Raw genomic sequence first — 20,546 nt, 5'->3', positions numbered from 1 at the left:
TCTGCTGAATGGTAAGATGAAATTCAAAAGAAAAAAACTTGCATTTCAATATTTAGTTTCTAGGAAGGGAGGCAAATTTTGAACTGTATGGTCTATCCTTAAATAGAAAATAAAAGCATATAGAAATTGTAGTTTTAGAATTTTTTTTTGAATGGTTTAGTACTGCAGGACTGAAATTTTAATATTAACATTTGTAATTAGTTTTGGTAATTTGTAAACAAACTGTATTCAAAAACTAAACCAGCAGCGCAAATAAGCCTTATTAAAAGTTAAACATTCATACATGTGCTGATAAAAAACTGTTCTAATATTTTATTTCAGAAGCTCCCAAATTGCTAAATGACTAATATGTACAATAGGTACACTCTGTTTAATATAATTAAAATGTATTTAATCTGATACAACTGTGATTAATGATTTTTTGATTTAACATTAACTGCTTCTAAGGTGAAATGTTCTGGTTGTATTAGTTTAGTTTCAAATGCTTGTATATGAATTTTGGAACAAGATTTTAACGGGGCTCTAAAGTAGGACTGCCCAAGCGGAGGCCTGCCTGGCAAAATCTGTTGAAGCCTTTCTTTTGGCTCACAAGACGTCTTCTGAAATTATGCTTGTTGTATGCCACCAATATAAATATGCACAAAAGATGCATACAAAAAGTTTGGATACCCCTGGCCAAACTACATATTTTGTTCAGCAAACAAACTAAAACAATTGCATTATTACATTGTTAATATACAGTTAATTAACCTAAAAAATGTAAAAATAAAGTAAATGTATTAGCAAAGGTTTGTCCACCCTACTAAGTCAGCACCTATTAACACCCCTTCTAGCTAAAATCATAGCTTGCAAACATTTTTTTTTTACATTTTTTTTATTTCATTAAATAAGTTAGGGTTAACCATACATTGACATTTTTATAAATATTGTTTTAGTTTACTGTATTTACTACTCCTCTGATTTCAACAAAATATGTAATGATTGGGGTGCGCAAATTTTTGCATGAAAAAAAATATATGCATAAATATATGATAATTTTACATTTCATAGAGGTCAGTATTCGGGACCTGCTTCTCTGAGTGCAGACACTCTTCTAGTTTAGTAATAGCTGTGTTCTAGAAACCCAAATGAAACTAGAGGTTTATTTAAATTCAAATTGACTCCACTCTCCACCTAATTAATTACACTGCCCAGAATATCCATATATGTGTATAGTATTGCGATAAATCAATGAACATGTTATTTCTTTTTTTTTTTTTTTTTTACTTTAAAGCACTACATGTGTTTGTGATGAGGCAGGCTGAACGCCTCCCAAGGAGATGTGGTTGCTCCTCCGAAATCCCTCTTAAATGGTGATGCAATGGGAAACAAAATAGTTTTTTTTTTTTTTACCTCCTCTTTGCTCGATCAGCTGCTGGCTTGCTTTTGTTGCCTTGCTGCGTAATCTGCATCTCGTGCAGAGCTTGAAACATTTAAAAGCCTGGACAGCAGCTGTCCTTTTGTCACTCTTCTCCACCAGACCTCCTCAAACACTATTTGATCTCTTTTTGCTGTTCCGTTATTTCACCGAGTAATATTTTCCATTTGTTTGCACTAATAAAATCTTTGTCATTTTTTTGAGACTTTCAAATTTTCCTACTTCCATTATCTCTAATCTGCTCTGCAGGTGTATCACACCAATGTTCTTTGAATTCTTTGACGTTCTACTGTCTTTTTATAGCCCCAGGTGTGGTTAAATCTCTTCATACAAAGTCTAGTCTTGCAGGACGTGAAAGTGTCTTTCTGAGAAGGTCATGTCTTGTCTCTCTGAACAGGTCTCGTCACGTCCCAAGGTTTTTTTTTTATATAATAGAGAGAAATGTTTAAATAACTTTTGCTTATTCCTTAGTTTTATTGTATTGGCTTCTTCGTAAGTATTATTGAAGATCACTGTAGGCAGTCTTATTTGAATGACTGTGACTGAGGACGTAGATGTTAGATGAGAAGATTGAGGAGATCAAGCAAGAGGCAATATACAGAGTAAAACTTTTTTTTAGCAACAGCTTGGTAGCAAAAACAAATGAAAACTGAAAGCTGGAGGTGAAAAATACGGAGGACACAACATGAGAACTGCCCTGTGGTGTTGTGAAATTTTCAGAGTTAATGCAAAATTTAACTTGGAAATTTTATTACTGGAGTTACAAATAATTCGTGTAAACCTGAGATTATATAAATTGCATATTATGTAACCCAAGAAATGTCTATATTTATGCAGCCATGCACTAAATGGCAGAAAATGTGCACATGTAGGAAGATATGTTACATGAATTTTTATTTTTATTTTTTTTAAAGCCAACCACAGCTTCCCGACAGCAACCACTTCCCACCCCTGTCAATCTGTATTGTCTTTTCACCTTAACTGTAAAAAGGTAGATGACGTGCAAGGCTGTTGTTCACTTGACTTTTTAATTTTGCTCCTTAGAAGCCCAATTCACTGCACAGAAGTTATTTCTTGAGCCACAAAATATTGAGTCAGGTTGACAATATGTTTCTAGTTGTCTACGAACTGCTGTGTAAATTCAGAGACCCTAACAACTGACCAAATATACTAACAAAATCCACACCTCTTTTGGCTGTATTTTGGTTGTCCCATTTTTGATTGTTGTGGATGTGAGCTTAGTGTAACCAGTTGACAATGATGCACGAGTTGCATCTTAGAATTGGGGTGCCTGATTTATGGCTGTTTGTGCTAAAACTGATAAAAAAATGTTAAAAACTGTTTGCTGCAAGCAAAATTAAGTTGGCCTCCTTAATAATCAGTGGTAATGAAAGTAAAGACATATGTCTGATGTGAATTTAATAGGCTTAAAATGATCGATTTTAAGAGCTTTTTCAATGTTTGCATAGTTTTAGATGTCTCTGTAAATGGGTATTTTGACATGAATCAAGGTACACCTTCTGATGTGACAGGAATATGTCCTGCTTGTCAGTGTTTTCATTGCCTGCTTTATCTGCAATGACACAACGCTTAAATTGGTTTGTTGTAGTGTAAATAATACTCATTTATTAAGTAACTGTAAAAACTCATTGTGCATTTTGTTCCTTGACTCCACATTGCCACCTGCGGAACTAAAATTACAGCAGACGGTGCAAAGAGTTAATTGGAGTCTCCTGATCTACTGCAGTGATGCTCGACCTAAAGGTTCATGTATAGATAAGAGTGCTAAAAGAGAAGTAATTAACACAATCTCGAGGAGCTTTACCTTTAGTGACCACTGGGTGTATGTGTTTTGACAGAATATCTAACATTTTGAAACAAATGTGCCTATTTTGTATTAACTGTAAATCGCCACAGTAAGGATCTGTTACATGACTTACAAAACCGCCATCATAAGCAAGGCTATGTAAGTTGGAGACAAAGTCTCCAAGCCAGTGTTTTATGATACATTCCAGTTGAACTAATTGTTGGTTATTCAGTTTGATTGAGTGTTTTATTTAATTAAAATATTTACTATTGCTGCTATTTGTCAATTTGTTCCATGCAGTTTTATAAAACTTGAACATCAATATATTTTAACATAATCTTGGATTGTAATGGGTAACATTAGTAACCCCACTTGCATTTGACCGCCTTCTCCTATCCTGGTAATTTGTGTTTCTACTCACTAAGCCAGATATTTTGGGCACCCTTGCCTTAAACTATGTGTATTTTTTTATTTATTTAGTTTTGTAATAAAATGTGATACTTGAATGGTGGTCATTGTTTTTGGTGAGAATAAAAATAATTTGTGCCAAAATATAACCATAGAATAACTAACCGATGTTAGTTAACATTTTAACAGAAATATAATAGTGAAAAATGCTGGCTATAAAAACTTGTGTGCCTAGTATTATTGTCAAATTTTGCTTTAAATTTTAAAATAAATTTAAAGAGTAATCCTTTTCAATCTCTTTTACCGTGTTTTATATATAGTATCTTTTCATTAGGTACACTAAATAGTACAGAACAGATGGTACATTTGAAACATAAGGGTTGTGATCACAAATGCATTTGTTTTTTGATGACTTGCAAATTCTTCACTCCATTTGCAAAAGAATCTTATCGAATTCCCTCTCTTGATTTCATCCATGATTAAGTATTTGCTTTTTAGTTTAACTTGATCTTGTCATAACTAGAATCAAATGAGGCCACAAAATAAATATAAGCATATAAAGTATTATATAAGGTAATAAAATACTATCTAAAATCAGTAGAGAGATGCACAGAAACCACATTAGCTGTAATAAGTGATCTAAGATTAGACAAATTAATTTAGAATTGAAAAGTTCATGATGACTTTTTAATAGCCATTATCTCAATTTACCCAGAGTGAAAATTTGATAAAGTACACAAATTCCATACTTCCCGTAATTTTTAATGGTTATAATTTTGAGATAAAAAGCTGTGAATTATGAGTTAGAGTTTGTTGGCTCATTTATAAATGTGGTAGGATTACGTGTTATTTTAATGTGTCGACTGTGCTACAGCATCACTTGAGGTTTTAAAGCCAAGCACACGTGTGTAGATTAGTGAGCAGCACATCCACTGTATTAGAGAAGGTGCCAGTCTCAAGGAGGCTTTATCTCCTTGTAAAGAAAGTAACCAAACCTTGTTGAAATTCAAATGTGACAAAAGCTAGGGACAACTATTAGAAATATTGTTTTATTTTTTTCAGTTTTATAGAAATAAAAATCTTAACAATGATCTCACAAACCTTTTTTCATTTATGGAAGCTGTGTTCTTTAGCATTGTGTAACTATCTTATACTAATAATTAATCATTTTCTTAATTTAAAATTGTTTATTTTGAAATCTATTATTTGCTACCAGGATATTTTTTTAAATATTGTAAGCTTCTCAGTCATGGGCAGCGAGTTGCCACTTTTCCATTCCATTATTACTGTAGCTACTATTAATTTATTTCTTAGCATTTACTGTATATATTATGACTAGAGAACATAGTTTGCATTTTTATTTTGTTAAACATAAATAAAGCATTTTGCATGTCTTTATGAGTGTACACAATCTTTTAGCTGGTATTGTACATTGCTGTTGACTGGTCCATCCTGCATGCTAAACTTAAGCCCTCCAGTATATTCTACTTATTCAGAAGCCTGTGTTGCACTATTCAAAGTGAGTACTTGTTGAAGCCTCCTTTTCAGAACTATAATCTTATAATATTCTGTATGGTTTTATCTTTCAGCAGTAACACTTGAGTTTTGACTTATTTTGTATTTTGTTGTTGATCTGTTGTATTATTACATGTGGTTTAATATCCTTTTCCATTTCTATACAAAGCACTTTATTCTTTTGCAATGTAGTATTAATCATTCTGTCAAGCTGTTTGAAATTAAAATAATGTACAAATAAAGGTTGCTAGTTTGTTTTTGCAAATATGAGGCCCCTCTCCTGCTGTCTGAGATTCTAACTAATACTGCAGTATTAATTATTGGAGGATGATTGTGATTTAATTTCTACCAAACAAATTGGTGATTTTAGAGCAACAACCACAACAATATTTATTTTTATCACACACTTTACAAGATGGCAAAGAACAAGTGAGAAAAGAAACACAAATTAGATATAGATGATAAATTATTCAATAATGTTGAAAAAAATATTAGATAAGAATAAATTAGCAACAGATATACAGGCAATAGAGGGAAAAAGTCCTAATTAGATTTGTCTTGAGAAGGTGACGTTCTGAGCTTTTAGGCAAAAACAAAATACTGCTCTTATGGTATATTTTCAGATGTAATTTGTGGATACAGGAATACAACTTTTTTTTTTTTTTTTAAGTAATTTGTATACACTCTATATAATGTAAATATTTACAGAACACACGTTATTACAACTTTATTGTATTCCTTTCAGGTTTATCAATTTATCAAAAGTTGTTGAACTTTTCTTTATTCCTTCTCCCCTTCTTGTTCAAGTGGGATAGATAGAATTGTAGAATGGTAGGAGGCAATTCCTTTAATTATAACTTTGATGAAGATAAGAAGTTACACAAATGAGAGGAGACTGTTCAGTCCTATAAGCATATTTGGTTCGCAGCTCGTTTTTTCCAATATTTCTTCCACATTCTTTTCTCAAGAGTCATCTCCACATCAAAGATCGGGTGGGCAACAAAATATGGAGAAGATTTACCAGCAATTGTTAACATTCGCAGGTCAGTGTTATTCAGGTCAAGTTATTGTTGTCATACCCAACAGTACAATGAAAGGTGTTTGTTGCTAAACAACTGGTGCAGAAACCTGCAGTAATACAGCAGAATGACACGGCAGACACACATTCTTAAAATGGATAAAGAACAATTATAAAAGTAATTTTAATATCCGTTTACTAAATGATAAACTGACAAATGGACTGATGCAATCCTGCTTTCCTGTTCCTAAGGTCCTGGTTACATGAAACATTACAATCTTGTGTGGTTCCTGGCAGGAGACTTTAAAAGACTTTGCTATATAATTAAAAATGACATACTAATCTTAAAGTTCATCCTGTGCAGAACTAGAGAGTCAAATATAAAGTAAGATGTTGGAGTCTGAACTAGGGGGAGAAACTGTTTGACTATCTATAGTAGGGACAACCCTTCAACACTGGATCTGGGGGAGCAGCCATGGGAGGCACTGAACGTCCCCCGGAATGCAAGGTGGCAGCCCTCCTGGGTTACGTCGGGGCCACAGGTGTGGGACTTCAGGACTCAGGCCAGTTGTGCTCCGTGGCCACAACCCGAAGGAGCTGCATGGCTTAATGAGCCTCTGTGGGCTGGAATGCAGCCACACCCGGAAGTGCAGCCTAATTAGGCCAGTTACCACCTGGAGCACTTCTGGGAGGGCTACAAAAAGAGCCTGCAGCCAGTACTCCAGGGCCAGAGTCGGGAGGAGTGGTGGTGCCAGAAGGGTGTGTTTATGCTGCTGCTTATTAATAGTGCTCGAGTTGGGACTGTGTATTGCCTGTGGGTCACAGGGAAGACGTGTGCTCACAGGTGAAGAAAAATAAAACATTTTATACGTGCCTCCGAGTGTAAGCTGTACCGGGTCAGACGCTATATAGCGCTATCATTACACCTGCTATAACTTTGTATATAACTATGGGGTAGCGATAGTTTTTAGAGGTGTTACTGGTGAGGGATGCTCTTGAAAACCAGCTATTACACTCACCTAGTGATGGACGGATTGAAGCTCCACGAAGCACCGAAACATTTGAAGCAATTGTGCCGTAAATGGTGTCGAAGTGTTTGTCACTCGCGTCTCTAGTAACATCTCCTGGCCATTTTCATTAACATTACACAGAGTCATAATAAAGCTCAATGACGTCTAGTAACTGTTACTTCGTGTTTCACTACTACGGGTTGTCGGTGGCTTCTAGTCTCTGATGTCCCAAAAAATCTATAGAATTAATGCCAATGGGCAGAATATACTATACGCAAGACTTTTACTGAAAGAAAACAGACGCCTCACTCATGGAGTCTAAACTCTTATTCCCCTTTTACATTGTATTTTTAGCCCTCATCTTTTCTTGAGATTGCATTTAGTCCACCGTCATTTGGAGTGACACAGTCCCAATGTTGCAGGTTAAAATAATAATAATAATAATAATTAAAAAAAATGGTACATTGAAAACTGTTTTCTTTGTTCTGACTTACGGAAAATAAAGGCTTAACTCTCTAGTTTGCCATAATATAGGCAAGCACATTTGAGAAAGAAGATGAAATTCTTAAAGTAACAGACATTATTATTGCATCAAATAATGAGATATTTCAATTTTTAATACTTTATAAAATTTTGTAGACCTCAAAATGAATGTGTTTGCTACAAAGAAATAACGCCATCACGTTCAAATCTGTCACAATCACTGATCGTGCTGTCCTGTGGCTCGACCGACTGAGGTGGTTGCTTTTCTTATTCTGCACGTAGGGCAAACCCTGGTTCAAGTTGGGTTAAAGAATCACGTAAGTTAAAATTAAGGTGTTTTTAACCTACCTTGACAAAATAATTTTGATAGATACTGTGTGTGGATGGATTCCCACTTGCAATCGTTATCAAAAATGTAATGACTCATTTGCAGAAGGCAGTCATGTATTTACAATAATCCATCTTCATTGCTACTTGAGGACTATGAATCCCACCATTGAAAAGGATAACAAACCCACTGTGGCAGATTCAGCTGAATTCACTCTGCTGGCCCCAAAATTCAAAGGTGTTAAGCCGGAGCGTGAGGCCGAGAGACACAGTGCAGATGTAGTCACCAGCACAATCTCGCACACACATTGGATACTCCAAGGTGAGCACAGTTTGTATTACATGATCCACACCCTGTAGTTGAAATCTACTGTATACATAAAGTGTAATGTGAATAAAAGTGTGTGCTGCACAACTAATTACCACTGCCATTCAAACAGAAACAGCCCCATGGTCCTTAACAGCAGCTACTGTAGATGCCTTTGTGGTAAAAAGGCAATTCCGAAGATCCAGTTGAGTGCAAAAAAACAAAACTATAAATTATACATCATACGAATGCCGACTGGTAGATGCATAACACTGCAAAGAACAGCTTTAGTAATATGGGTCACTACACCCCTCTCGCCATAATCTCATCTCATAAACATCCCCCCTTTCCATCTTCTCATCATTATCACTGTTAGTATCTAGCTGTGGTATCTGTAATGAAGCAAAAGTAGATTGTGTCTTATCATCTTTAAACTGAGTAGAATAATCGCCACAGTTTAAAACCAAGTAAGTTAAGCTTCAGAGATATCAGTCTGTCCACTGAGGAAGCATAAAATATGAACCAATGTCACCTGCTTTGCTTTGGTGCAAATGAAAGTGACAACAGGTGCACTGGAGAGGCAACAGCAGTACAACCCCCATAACGGGGATGGCTTTGAGGATGGTGGCCACATATAGTTGCCAACTCCTTATCCTTCGTGACTGATTCTTCTCTAGTTTTGCATTTTGCTAGTGTGCTTGCCACTACTGGTAACATGAGGTGGTACCTTCAGCTGATTCAGGTTGCACAGCTAGTCCAGCTCCTCTAGGATGGCATATCCATAGGTGCCATTGCAAGAAGGTTTGCTGTGTCTCCCAGGAGAATGGATGACACACCAGGGAATGGACTAGTATAATGTAGGCAGACTGCATAATGTATTCTACTTTGCATTATACAGTAATGAGTGCCAGTGTGGCTAATAGACTGAGGCGTGGAAGACAAGAGACCTCCTGACCCCGATGTCTAGGCTCTTCTAATAAATATTCCCATCTTCTGCTTTTTTCTCATTATTGCCATTTGACTATTATTATTATTATTATTGAATAGGAGTGAAGTGGAAACGTGTCTTGTTTTAGGTGCATAGTATAAAGAATGTTAAAGCATTGAATAAAACTTGGTGTTGACAAGTGACAGTAGATTCCTCCTTTAAATAAACAACAGATAAAGAGCAGGGAAACGTTAAATGTGTCAGAGACTGGGATTGTGTAGCTGGAAGATGGTTTAAGAATACAGAAACGATAGAAGCGCAGTCTTTTTTTTTTTTTTTTTAAATTCTATTTACAGTACATAAAGGATTTGTTCTGCTGTGCTGCAGTTCAGACGTCTTATTTACTGATCCCTCGCTAGCCTTTTACAAGATGCATTCACAATGGACGAATGTTGCTGACAAAGTCAGATGCTTTTTTGAAAGTTTGGGTCCATATGGGCTTACCCAGCTGCTCATTCTTGTGATCTCAAGTGGTTCACTCAAGTGATCTTTATGTCCAGCACTAGATGAATCCACAAAGTTTCTTCACAACAGTTTTTGTCTCGCTAATGCAGATGCCTCGTGGCTCCCACAAACTGCAGAAGATGCTGCTATTGGCACTGGTTCTGTTTGAAAATCTCTGAATATTAATGTTTATTGAGGAGTGTAATGTGCCTGTCATGATGGCTGTATTGGCTTTCTAAACTCTTAACGTGAAGGTGCATTAGAAACAAGCCTCGAAGCAGCACTTAAACAGCTAGACAGGGTGTTGAGCAGCCTATCGCTACACTCGCCTCTCTCCTTAGTGTTCCTGGACATCGCCCCAGATGTCACAACGAGAGAAATTGGCCAGGGTTCTGTCCATCTTCATTTCATGTCCTCACATTGATAGGCCAGTTGCCAACCCAGGGACTCCAAGTTAGTACACAGCAGCTTATCTAGTTGTACTAAAGGAGCATTCCTTTAAGACAGCTGTAGAGAAGGGCACTCGGCAATCCAAAGGCTCTGAGTTTGAGATTCACCATTGTCATCTCAGGGACAATAAGCAGCTGAAAGATGGACATCATCCTGGACCAAATTCCAGACCAGGGACAGGAATTTGTATTGATATTGAATTAAACCTCGGCTGTATGGTACTAGAATTGAACTCCAAGAAGAAACGAATGATCAACTGTGTTAAAGCAAACACTAAAATCCAGAATTCAGGTAGTGTGTCATTTCTGCTTTCAGAAGATCAGCATCTTCTTTGGAATGTAATAGACAGCCTTCTTCAAGTTAGGATTGCATCTGCTTTAGCACAACTGTTTTCAGGATCTGAAGAGAAGACGAACTTTTGAAAAAGGCCTGTACACCATTAAGACTTTATAGACACAATTAGGTTTTCCAATGTGAGGCCTAGTATTAGTGGAAAGAATCCCTATATAAAAGCTTTAAGTACAATGAGTAGAATGACTAGACTCATTCCCATTTTGACAGTTTTGTGTTTTCTACAAAGAGATGTTAATTGACTCCAAAGATATTTTTTAATTTTGAGATTATTTTATCATTATAATTTTTGGCAGTCTCCAAAGGCAAAGAACACAGACATAAAAGAGTAAAGATATGATCTGAACCACAGCTGAAATTTATGCTTAATACAATACTATGATAAAAAAAGGCTTTCTCCAAAACAATTTAGTATTCACATACATGTCAAAATTTATTAGGTAGTTATTCGAGATACAAAATGGGAATATCAAAATTCCATACAGTATGTATCCTAACTGTAAGTCTTTTCAGGCAGCATTATAACTCACTACACTACCACACCCACCACAGATCAAGCGTAAAATTTGAAATAAAATTTTGTGACATGTATCACTTTAATTAATAAAATAAAAGGGAAACAAATTACAATAACCAAATATAAAGATAAAAAGCCATTGCAGATGTTTTCGCTGTCCATTTTGATCATAAAGAGCACTTGTGGTATATTTTGATTCACAACTGTTATTCATATTGTTTGGTTTTTCAGCAGTGTGTATTAATGCTTATGGCATTACATTGTACAAATCTGGTACAGTAGGTTTTACTGTAGAAGCTTGTTATGATACGATTGTTCTGATATTGCTTTTGGAGCGCAAACGGGTAAAGTGACATCCTGAGGGTCAGAATGAAGTCACCCATATGGCTTGTACTTCAAAGCCAGTTCTACAGAATAAAATCTCACAAAGATGGCCTCACCAACTAGTTGTCATAATGCAAATAATGCAACTGAAACGTCCCATCCCTGTATTTACCTTTCACATTTATAGCACAGGTATTTTTTCAACTTATCAGTAGGAGGAAAACTACATTTTCACGCTATACTGTATTACATAAAATGCCATCCTATATATGACATACCTGTACATTCCTATGACAAAACTGTTAATATTTTTCAGTATGTTTAAAATACGTATTGAAACACCTACAGTGGAGGAAATAATTATTTGACCCCTCACTGATTTTGTAAGTTTGTCCAATGACAAAGAAATGAAAAGTCTCAGAACAGTATCATTTCAATGGTAGGTTTATTTCAACAGTGGCAGATTGCACATCAAAAGGAAAATCGAAAAAATAACTTTAAATAAAAGATAGAAATTGATTTGCATTTCATTGAGAGAAATAAGTTTTTGAACCCTCTAGCAAAAAAAGACTTAATACTTAGTGGAAAAACCCTTGTTTGCAAGCACAGAGGTCAAACGTTTCTTGTAATTGATGACCAAGTTTGCGCACATTTTAGGAGGAATGTTGGTCCACTCCTCTTTGCAGATCATCTCTAAATCCCTAAGGTTTCGAGGCTGTCTCTGTGCTACTCTGAGCTTGAGCTCCCTCCATAGGTTTTCTATTGGATTAAGGTCCGAGACTGACTAGGCCACTCCATGACCTTAATGTGCTTCTTCTTGAGCCACTCCTTTGTTGCCTTTGCTGTATGTTTTGGGTCATTGTCGTGCTGGAACACCCATCCACGACCCATTTTCAGTTTCCTGGCAGAGGGAAGGAGATTGTCGCTCAGGATTTCACGATACATGGCTCCGTCCATTTTCCCGTTAATGCGATTAAGTTGTCCTGTGCCCTTAGCAGAAAAACACCCCCAAAGCAAAATGTTTCCACCCCCATGCTTGACGGTGGGGACGGTGTTTTGGGGTCATAGGCAGCATTTTTCTTCCTCCAAACACAGCGAGTTGAGTTAATGCCAAAGAGCTCTATTTTGGTCTCATCAGACCACAGCACCTTCTCCCAGTCACTCTCTGAATCATTCAGGTGTTCATTGGCAAACTTCAGACGGGCCTGCACATGTGCCTTCTTGAGCAGGGGACCTTGCGAGCCCTGCAGGATTTTAATCCATTGCGGTGTAATGTGTTTCCAATGGTTTTCTTGGTGACTGTGGTCCCTGCTAATTTGAGGTCATTAACTAACTCCTCCCGTGTAGTTCTAGGATTCTTTTTCACCTTTCTCAGAACCATTGACACCCCACGAGGTGAGATCTTGCGTGGAGCCCCAGAGCGAGGTCGATTGATGGTCATTTTGTGCTCCTTCCATTTTCGAACAATCGCACCAACAGTTGTCACCTTCTCTCCCAGCTTCTTGCTAATGGTTTTGTAGCCCATTCCAGCCTTGTGCAGGTCTACAATTTTGTCTCTGACATCCTTGGACAGCTCTTTGGTCTTTCCCATGTTGTAGAGTGTGGAGTCTGCTTGATTGATTGATTCTGTGGACAGGTGTCTTTTATACAGGTGACTAGTTAAGACAGGTGTCCTTAATGAGGGTGACTAATTGAGTAGAAGTGTCTAACCACTCTGTGGGAGCCAGAACTCTTAATGGTTGGTAGGGGTTCAAAAACTTATTTCCCTCAATGAAATGCAAATCAATTTCTATCTTTTATTTAAAGTTATTTTTTCGATTTTCCTTTTGATGTGCAATCTGCCACTGTTGAAATAAACCTACCATTGAAATGATACTGTTCTGAGACTTTTCATTTCTTTGTCATTGGACAAACTTACAAAATCAGTGAGGGGTCAAATAATTATTTCCTCCACTGTATGTGCCCAAGCATTTCTTCACAAAAGAACGATGCAGGGTTTTTATTTTTGGCCTGGAAGAGTTCCCATGTACTTGCAAATAATGGATAACATGACTTCATCTGCACCAGCACCTATGGACAGCAGCCTTGAATCTCTAGATAAAAAAGAAAGAAGAAATGTTCAGGTTATCAATGGCTTCTACCTTTTCACTAGAGTTAGAGTTCTCTTCTCATTTGAGTTATTACCAGAGTACGGTAATGTTTTATGGCTTTGGATACAGGAACAAGCAAGAATGATGTCCTACCCTTCATGTCAACCTGAAAGTAGCATGAAAACCACGACAGCACTAGACTTTAACTAGCAGCAGAGTGGACTGCTTACCATTACTTGGTGAAGAAAAAATGGGCGGTAGAATTGGGAAATAAGGTGGAGCAAGAACACTAGACATTGTCTGAGCGACCAGAGAGAGTCACCCTGGGATTCAGCGGGCAGCTGTGTATTTTTTGCATGTTCAATACTTCTTCCTACAAATGTTTACTAGTGAGATTAAGATACAAATCAGGTAAGTGTATGCAATTACAGTTTGTGATTCTAATCTAGCACAGAAGAAGTGATTCGAAGCAAGATACGATATAAACACTCCTGTCAGAGTACATTAAACTAACCTTGTATTTTCAGAGTAAAAACAGTAATATAATTAATGGTTAAAAAATGTTTTAAACAGATGAATGCACATATATTTGCATTTAGGCAATGATACTGGCATCAATAAACTGATTTAACATATAATAATTTATGGATAACTATTGTAATGCCACCGACTTACAATGATACTACATTAAAACAGTATGATCAGCATACTGAAGAATACAATTAATCTTTTTCTTCCTCCATCTTTTCCCACCTCCATGTGGTGTCAATGTTTTCTAGGTTTCAGGCTGTTATAATGAAGAATACGTTTATTTTACATTAAACTACAAAAAAAAAATAACTCGATGAGCTGTTTTCTGTCTTAAACTTTTGCTTTTCCTCAACACCATATGACCCCAGGCAATATCAAATTTTGTGAAAAAGTGGGAAACACAACATACTTACTGTATAGCCATATATTATATGTCTGTAACTGACTGTTAAGTTTGTTTAGAATTAATTCAATTGTAACTGTACTTTAAAAATTAAAATATTTCATGTTTAAAAAAACACAGAAATACAGTATGTCGACAAATCAGCTGGAAGTAATTTTACAGTTATGGTAACATTTTTAACAATTTAAAAAAGAACGCTAATATTCATTTCTATTATGAAATAATGTACTTCACTGCATCTTAAAATTTCTTCATTTTCATAGAGAACAACACCATTAATAATGTTTAGATTTATATTGAAAACAACATTATGCTGCATAGCAGTAATGTTTTTATATTGTTAATTTTTTTAATCCATTATCTTCTTTCCGACTTGGGCAACATGTCACAATCAGTGCCTACCAAGACATAACACTGGATGAGAAAGCAGTCCATCTTGTATACATGCACAAACTAACACACACTCAGTCGAGAGTGACTTCAAATGTGGAGAGCACATGCCAACTTAAGCAGGAATCAAACCGGGAGCCCCCAGTTTTGAAGTGTGTACCATCTCTCTCTGTTGATTTAACAGCTCTTTTCTGGGGTCACTCAGGCTGGCCATTCACTCCTGTAATAGAACAATTTCACAGCCAGATGCCCTTCCTGACACCAACTTCCTTTAGTTTCTATTTACAATGTGCAAGAGGGACAGTGGCATCCTTATTCTAAGCTCAGGTCACAAGACTTTCTGTAGGTGTTAATTTTTTAAAATTTGAACCCAAACAAAATTAAAATATTTTACTGTAGGTACATAATTATATTCCCATTTTTCTTAAAATACATTGAAACAGAAAATTGCTTAAATTCAAATGATCACCAACCGCATTATTGCAATACATCCTTTTTCAAGATTGACTTTTTTGTCTAAATAATGCATGACTTTAAAAACTATGCATAATATTACATCAATTAAAACAATGTAATCTTACTATTATTTTTTTTTTCAGAAATCCACAGAAAAGAGAGCAATAAGGATAATAAATAAGTATTACACAAAGAATGTGGTGTGGTTAACAATACAATTACCAGAGTCTACAAAAAAACTCGTAGATCTGGCCCACCTTAAATCTATTTGTACCAATCCGCCAGCGTCCCCTGTCCTGTAAATGTTAAGACGGACAGCAAGCAGCCTGCTATTCCATTTCCCACTGCCACAGAACATGCACAAAGTTCTCCCAGCTCATGCCTTGATTGATTATCTGGGAGTGAAGTGGTAGAGTTTTAGAGTGGAAATAATAGATTGTTATTTGGAACACATGCATTTCATGTGTGTTCTGTTTCTACAATAATCTGTGTAAACACATTGTTAAAACAGAAACTTTTTTCATATTTTAGTAGTAAATGACAAAATGTTGGCATAAACTATATAATGTGTGAAGCCTGAAGTCCAAAGATCAAATAAACACTTTCACAAAAGGTTCAAAGACGATACAACAGCTTCCGTGGCATAGCGGTAAGATTTGCTGACTTGTAATCAAGAGTCCCCGGGTCGATCCCAACTGCCTCCTATATTTGCCGTTTTCAGTAGTGAGCTGCTCTTATCTATACTAATAAAAGACAAAGCCTTCACTGACTGACTGACTCACTCACTCACTGACTCATCACAAATTCTCCAACTTCCCGTGTATGTGGAAGGCTGAAATTTGGCAGGCTCATTCCTTACAGCTTACTTACAAAAGTTAAGCAGGTTTCATTTTGAAATTCTACACGTAATGGTCATAACTGGAACCTACTTTCGTCCATATACTGGACATAGCCTGCAGCTCGGTTGCCGTGTGAGGCGGAGTTGCATCCCGCATCATCACGTCTCCCACGTAATTGAGTGCCTGCCCATATAAGGTAAATATTCACGGGTAAAGGACTGTGCTTAGCATATTCATAAGTGCAGCTACTGCGGAAACTGTCTGAAGCAGAACAAGCCTTTGTACACATATCAATAGGAAAGCAAGGTGTAAAGCTTAAGTTTAAATTACATTCATAGACACGCTGTCGCTAAATATTCGCAGGCAAATCCACAACTTAATACCAGGAATGCCTGTTAAACATCTTAGATTCACGAGTACCGATTTGGGTAGTGATCACTTCGATGAATGAAACCTGTTCAAAAAACGCATTACACAATTGAGAAGGCAGCAAAAATATGAAGCGAGTGACGCATACAAGCATATTCATAAGTGCAGCTACTGCAGAAACAAAGCACGGTGTAAACCTAAAGTTTAAATTAAGTTCATAGACAGGCTGCCGCTGGGGTTTGTCATGTCTACGATGAATACGGTATTCGCGAGATACAAGTTTAATGAGAAGACGCAGGGTATAAACGAGACTTTTGATCACTTTGTAACAGAGTTAAAATTGCTGTAACGGAGTTTAAATTGCTGGTATGCCAGATCTGAGCTAACATTAAATAAAGCCGTGGACATCGTGAGATCGCACAAGATAGCACAAGCACAGCTGTGAAGCTTTGATGCATGTATTCCGAGCGGCTCACGTGAACTGACTTTGCAGGACTGGGAAAGATAAAATTAAGTTTATAGACACGCTACCGCTAAATATTCACAGGCAAATCCACAACTTAATACCAGGAATGCCTGTTAAACATCTTAGATTCACGAGTACCGATTTGGGTAGTGAACACTTCGATGAATGAAACATGTTATCTTTACAACGGTTGACAAAAACGGAATAAAACTTGAACACAACACATCCTCCAAATACGAACCTGATTGAAAGAAATAATGATAATCAAATCCTTGATGACAGCAACTCTCATAACAGTGACAAAACTGTTACACTGACAATCATGTTACGTTATTTTTAAAATGTTTCCTTTTTCATAACTTCTTTGCTACTTGTTAATATTATACAGTACACACATACATTTGGTTTGCATCTGTAACAGACGGTGTGCATTTATAGGACTTGTTTTTTTTTTTTTCCACTTTTATTCTCTCAGTCACCATCATGATACATACACTGCCCTAGGGATCTGACGCTGTTAGTTTTTATTTGAAACTGGGAGTAACTGTACATGTGAGTGTTGTTTTGAGGCAATGGAGTATGGTAGTATGTATCATGATCATGACTGAGTGAATAAATGTGAAAAAAAAAAAACCCGGTAATTTTTAAAATATGAAAAGCACTTCTGTTTTAACAATTTGTTTACACAGATTATTGTAGAAACGGAACACACATGAAATGCATGTGTTCCAAATAACGATCTATTATTTCCACTCTAAAACTCTACCACTTCACTCCCAGATAATCAATCAAGGCATGAGCTGGGAGAACTTTGTGCACGTTCTGCGGCGGTGGGGGATGGAATAGCAGGCTGCTTGCTGCTTGTCTTATTCGGCACATTTACAGGACAAAAGATGCTGAGGGAGAGGTGCGGACGGATTTAAGGTGTGCCGTATCTTTGAGTTTTTTCGTTGGCCTGGTAATTCTAGTGTTAAAAGATACACGAGTATACACAAATTCTGTATTTGCCATAAAATTAGAGCAAACACAATAGTTCTACAACATGTGAGGGGTCCTCGTAACATGAACATTGTTTGTTGGCAACACTGAAATTATAGGCACCCTTCTGCTGTGTTGCTGTGGCAAATTCTATAAAGTGTCCTCTTATAGCCACATCTTCCCTCTTCACACCTGAAACTACAAGTGGCTGCAAGCAAGCAGTTTCCCCAAAATGTCAGATTATTAATTTACTCATTACTGGACATTATGAACTTTCTTCCTTTCTCCGCTTTATTCACCCTGACATGTTAACATTACTGCAGTGCCAGCAGAGACAGAAAAAGTTTAACTAGTGAAATAAATGAGTACTACTGCCTTTTATTTATGAGATAACATAATTTAAATGAGGTTAAGAAGTCTAAGCAAAATAAATTTCACAACTAAGGAATGAAAAAAAAACTTTTATGATTACCATAGATGGGACATCAAATTAATAATTGGATTCATAGATTAATATTTTCATTATATGTAACAGCAGAATAAAATTTGTTATTAGTAAAAATGAAAAAAATATTATTGAAATAATTCAAAATGCAAAAACTAATATTGCAGTTTTGAAAAGATATGAGAAAAGTCTTGCATTACACAGTAAATGACAAAGTGCAATACGTATAATAGTGCTTGGCAAATGTCAGTGTTAATGAAAAGCAACCAGAATGTTAACTTGCCTTAGTTGTTCAAGATCTACTGTATACATTTTGAAATTTAAAAAAGGTGGAGAAACGCAAAAAAGCCATCAATCATCACTGTAACTACTCACTCTGTCAATGTAAACTTGATAATTTGAAGGTGGAGTATCATATAACGATTTTCTAACTGTAATTTATACTGATGATGTTGTCCAGAAAAAGATTCTCTGTGTCCCCTGAAGTTTTCCACAGGTTTCGAATTCCAGTCCTGGGGCCTCATGTATAAACGGTGCATACGCACAAAAATTTGTGTAAGCCCGTTTTCAGGTTCAAATCGCGATGTATAAAACCTAAGCTTGGCGTAAAGCCACACACATTTCCACGGTAGCTCATACCCTGGCGTACGCAAGTTCTGCGCTCAGTTTTGCAGACTGGTGGCACCCAGCGTCAAAGCAGTGCTACTGTTCCTGTGTGGTTTATCTTTATTTTTTAGATCCACATCCCTGACATGGCTTTATAAATACACTGAAATTAACCACATACTGTTTATTAGTTTAAGCCATCTGATTGTAATTAACCTGTAACAATATAATGGTCCACAGAATGGTCAAACTATTCTAAATACAATAGCTGCTTTAGCGTTGTTGCTCTCACTGCACCTTTTTCTTCTTCTTCTTCTTTCAGCTGCTCCTGTTAGGGGTTGCCACAACGGATCATCTTTTTCCATATTACTCTCACTGCACCACTCGGAGTATTTATATCACTGCATCTGAGTGGGGAATCACAGATCTACAGCAGCTGATTGGAAAGAGAATTCTCGGTATACAGCATCAATCACACGCTGCCTCAGCCGTGCTGTCTATTGAACTGCTCGCATACAGCAAACACTTCAGAGCCTTTCCTGTAGGGACCTCACTGTTCAGAAACAGTTTCATCCCAAGAACTATAAATGCACTCAATCAGTCCATCAAGTGCTCCTTGTAGAACTGTTTGTACTTATAAGTACAATTACCTCACATTAAACTTGCGATACAGTTATAATATTGCACAACCTGAGCCACTTGATAAACCGTGTATTTACATATGATGATGATATCATTTTTAAGATGAAATGCAGCAAAATATTTTTATTATATTATACAGATAAAACTTGAACTTTATTTAAATAATTTATATTGTTAATAATTAAACATGTGAGGACACGGTGCCGCAGCGCTAGCGAGGAGCTTGTGCTCCGTTCACGGATTGTTCCTGCCTCGTGCTGTATTCTTGCTGGTGCTGGCGCGACACTGGAAGGACAGATGGATAGAATAATTAAACATGTACTACGAAGATATTTCAGTGTTCCTTAAAAGTTTTTAAGAATCACCGTTCTAAGCTTACAAATGGCTTACCCAGCTCTATTACAGAGCTGATTGTGTGGCGATTGGTTACTTGGAGAAAGAAAAGTAAGGACAGGAATTAGAAGTTAGTACGTTTGAAAGCGACAGTACTGCTGCAATAAATTATTCCATCGAAGGTTGCACACAGCGCAGAAAGCATCTTGCATGAGGCATGAACAATCACTGGGCCACCGTGTTCCCATGTTTAATAACATGCTTTAAGTCCTATCATCATGAAAATGATATCAAGTATACATCTCAGTATTTTAATTATTCAGAAAGCTGTAATATCACGAATGTAATGGATTCTGTGTCCTGTCGGAGGAAGAGAAAGCCCGTTTAAGAAGCACGTACTGATTCGGACACACAGAGCACATTGAAGATCAAATACAAAACAAAGCATTTAATGTGCTACTTTAGTTAAAATGGGATTTGAGAAACTAGTAAATTAAACGATTTAAAGATTAAGTTTATGATGTTCTACATTAATGACAAAATAAACTACGTGATTAAAGTTGAATTTTCGAAATTAAAGTTGACATTTCGTGCTTTTTCCCCACTGTACCCTAATAAGCTTTCATATGACA

At 36.6% G+C, this 20,546-nt stretch overlaps 1 protein-coding gene across 1 annotated transcript in view; it reads right to left on the bottom strand.

Moving 5' to 3' along the window:
- Nucleotides 1-10,932: 10,932 nt before the first annotated feature.
- Nucleotides 10,933-20,546, bottom strand: part of zgc:85777 (uncharacterized protein LOC405871 homolog) — a 56,148-nt gene continuing 46,534 nt past the window's right edge. Inside the window, exons 9-10 of the mRNA XM_039736700.1 lie at nucleotides 13,325-13,459; nucleotides 10,933-11,711 (exon numbers count right to left, since the gene is read on the bottom strand). Coding sequence (XP_039592634.1) covers nucleotides 13,366-13,459 — 94 coding nt within the window. The 3' untranslated portion in view covers nucleotides 10,933-11,711; nucleotides 13,325-13,365. The remainder of the gene's footprint in view (nucleotides 11,712-13,324; nucleotides 13,460-20,546) is intronic.

This window comes from Polypterus senegalus, chromosome 15 (genome assembly GCF_016835505.1).
Source record: "Polypterus senegalus isolate Bchr_013 chromosome 15, ASM1683550v1, whole genome shotgun sequence".
NCBI classification, from domain to species: domain Eukaryota; kingdom Metazoa; phylum Chordata; class Cladistia; order Polypteriformes; family Polypteridae; genus Polypterus; species Polypterus senegalus.
The sequence above is the reverse complement of the archived record's forward strand: the minus strand, read 5'-3'. Positions and strand labels throughout refer to the sequence as shown.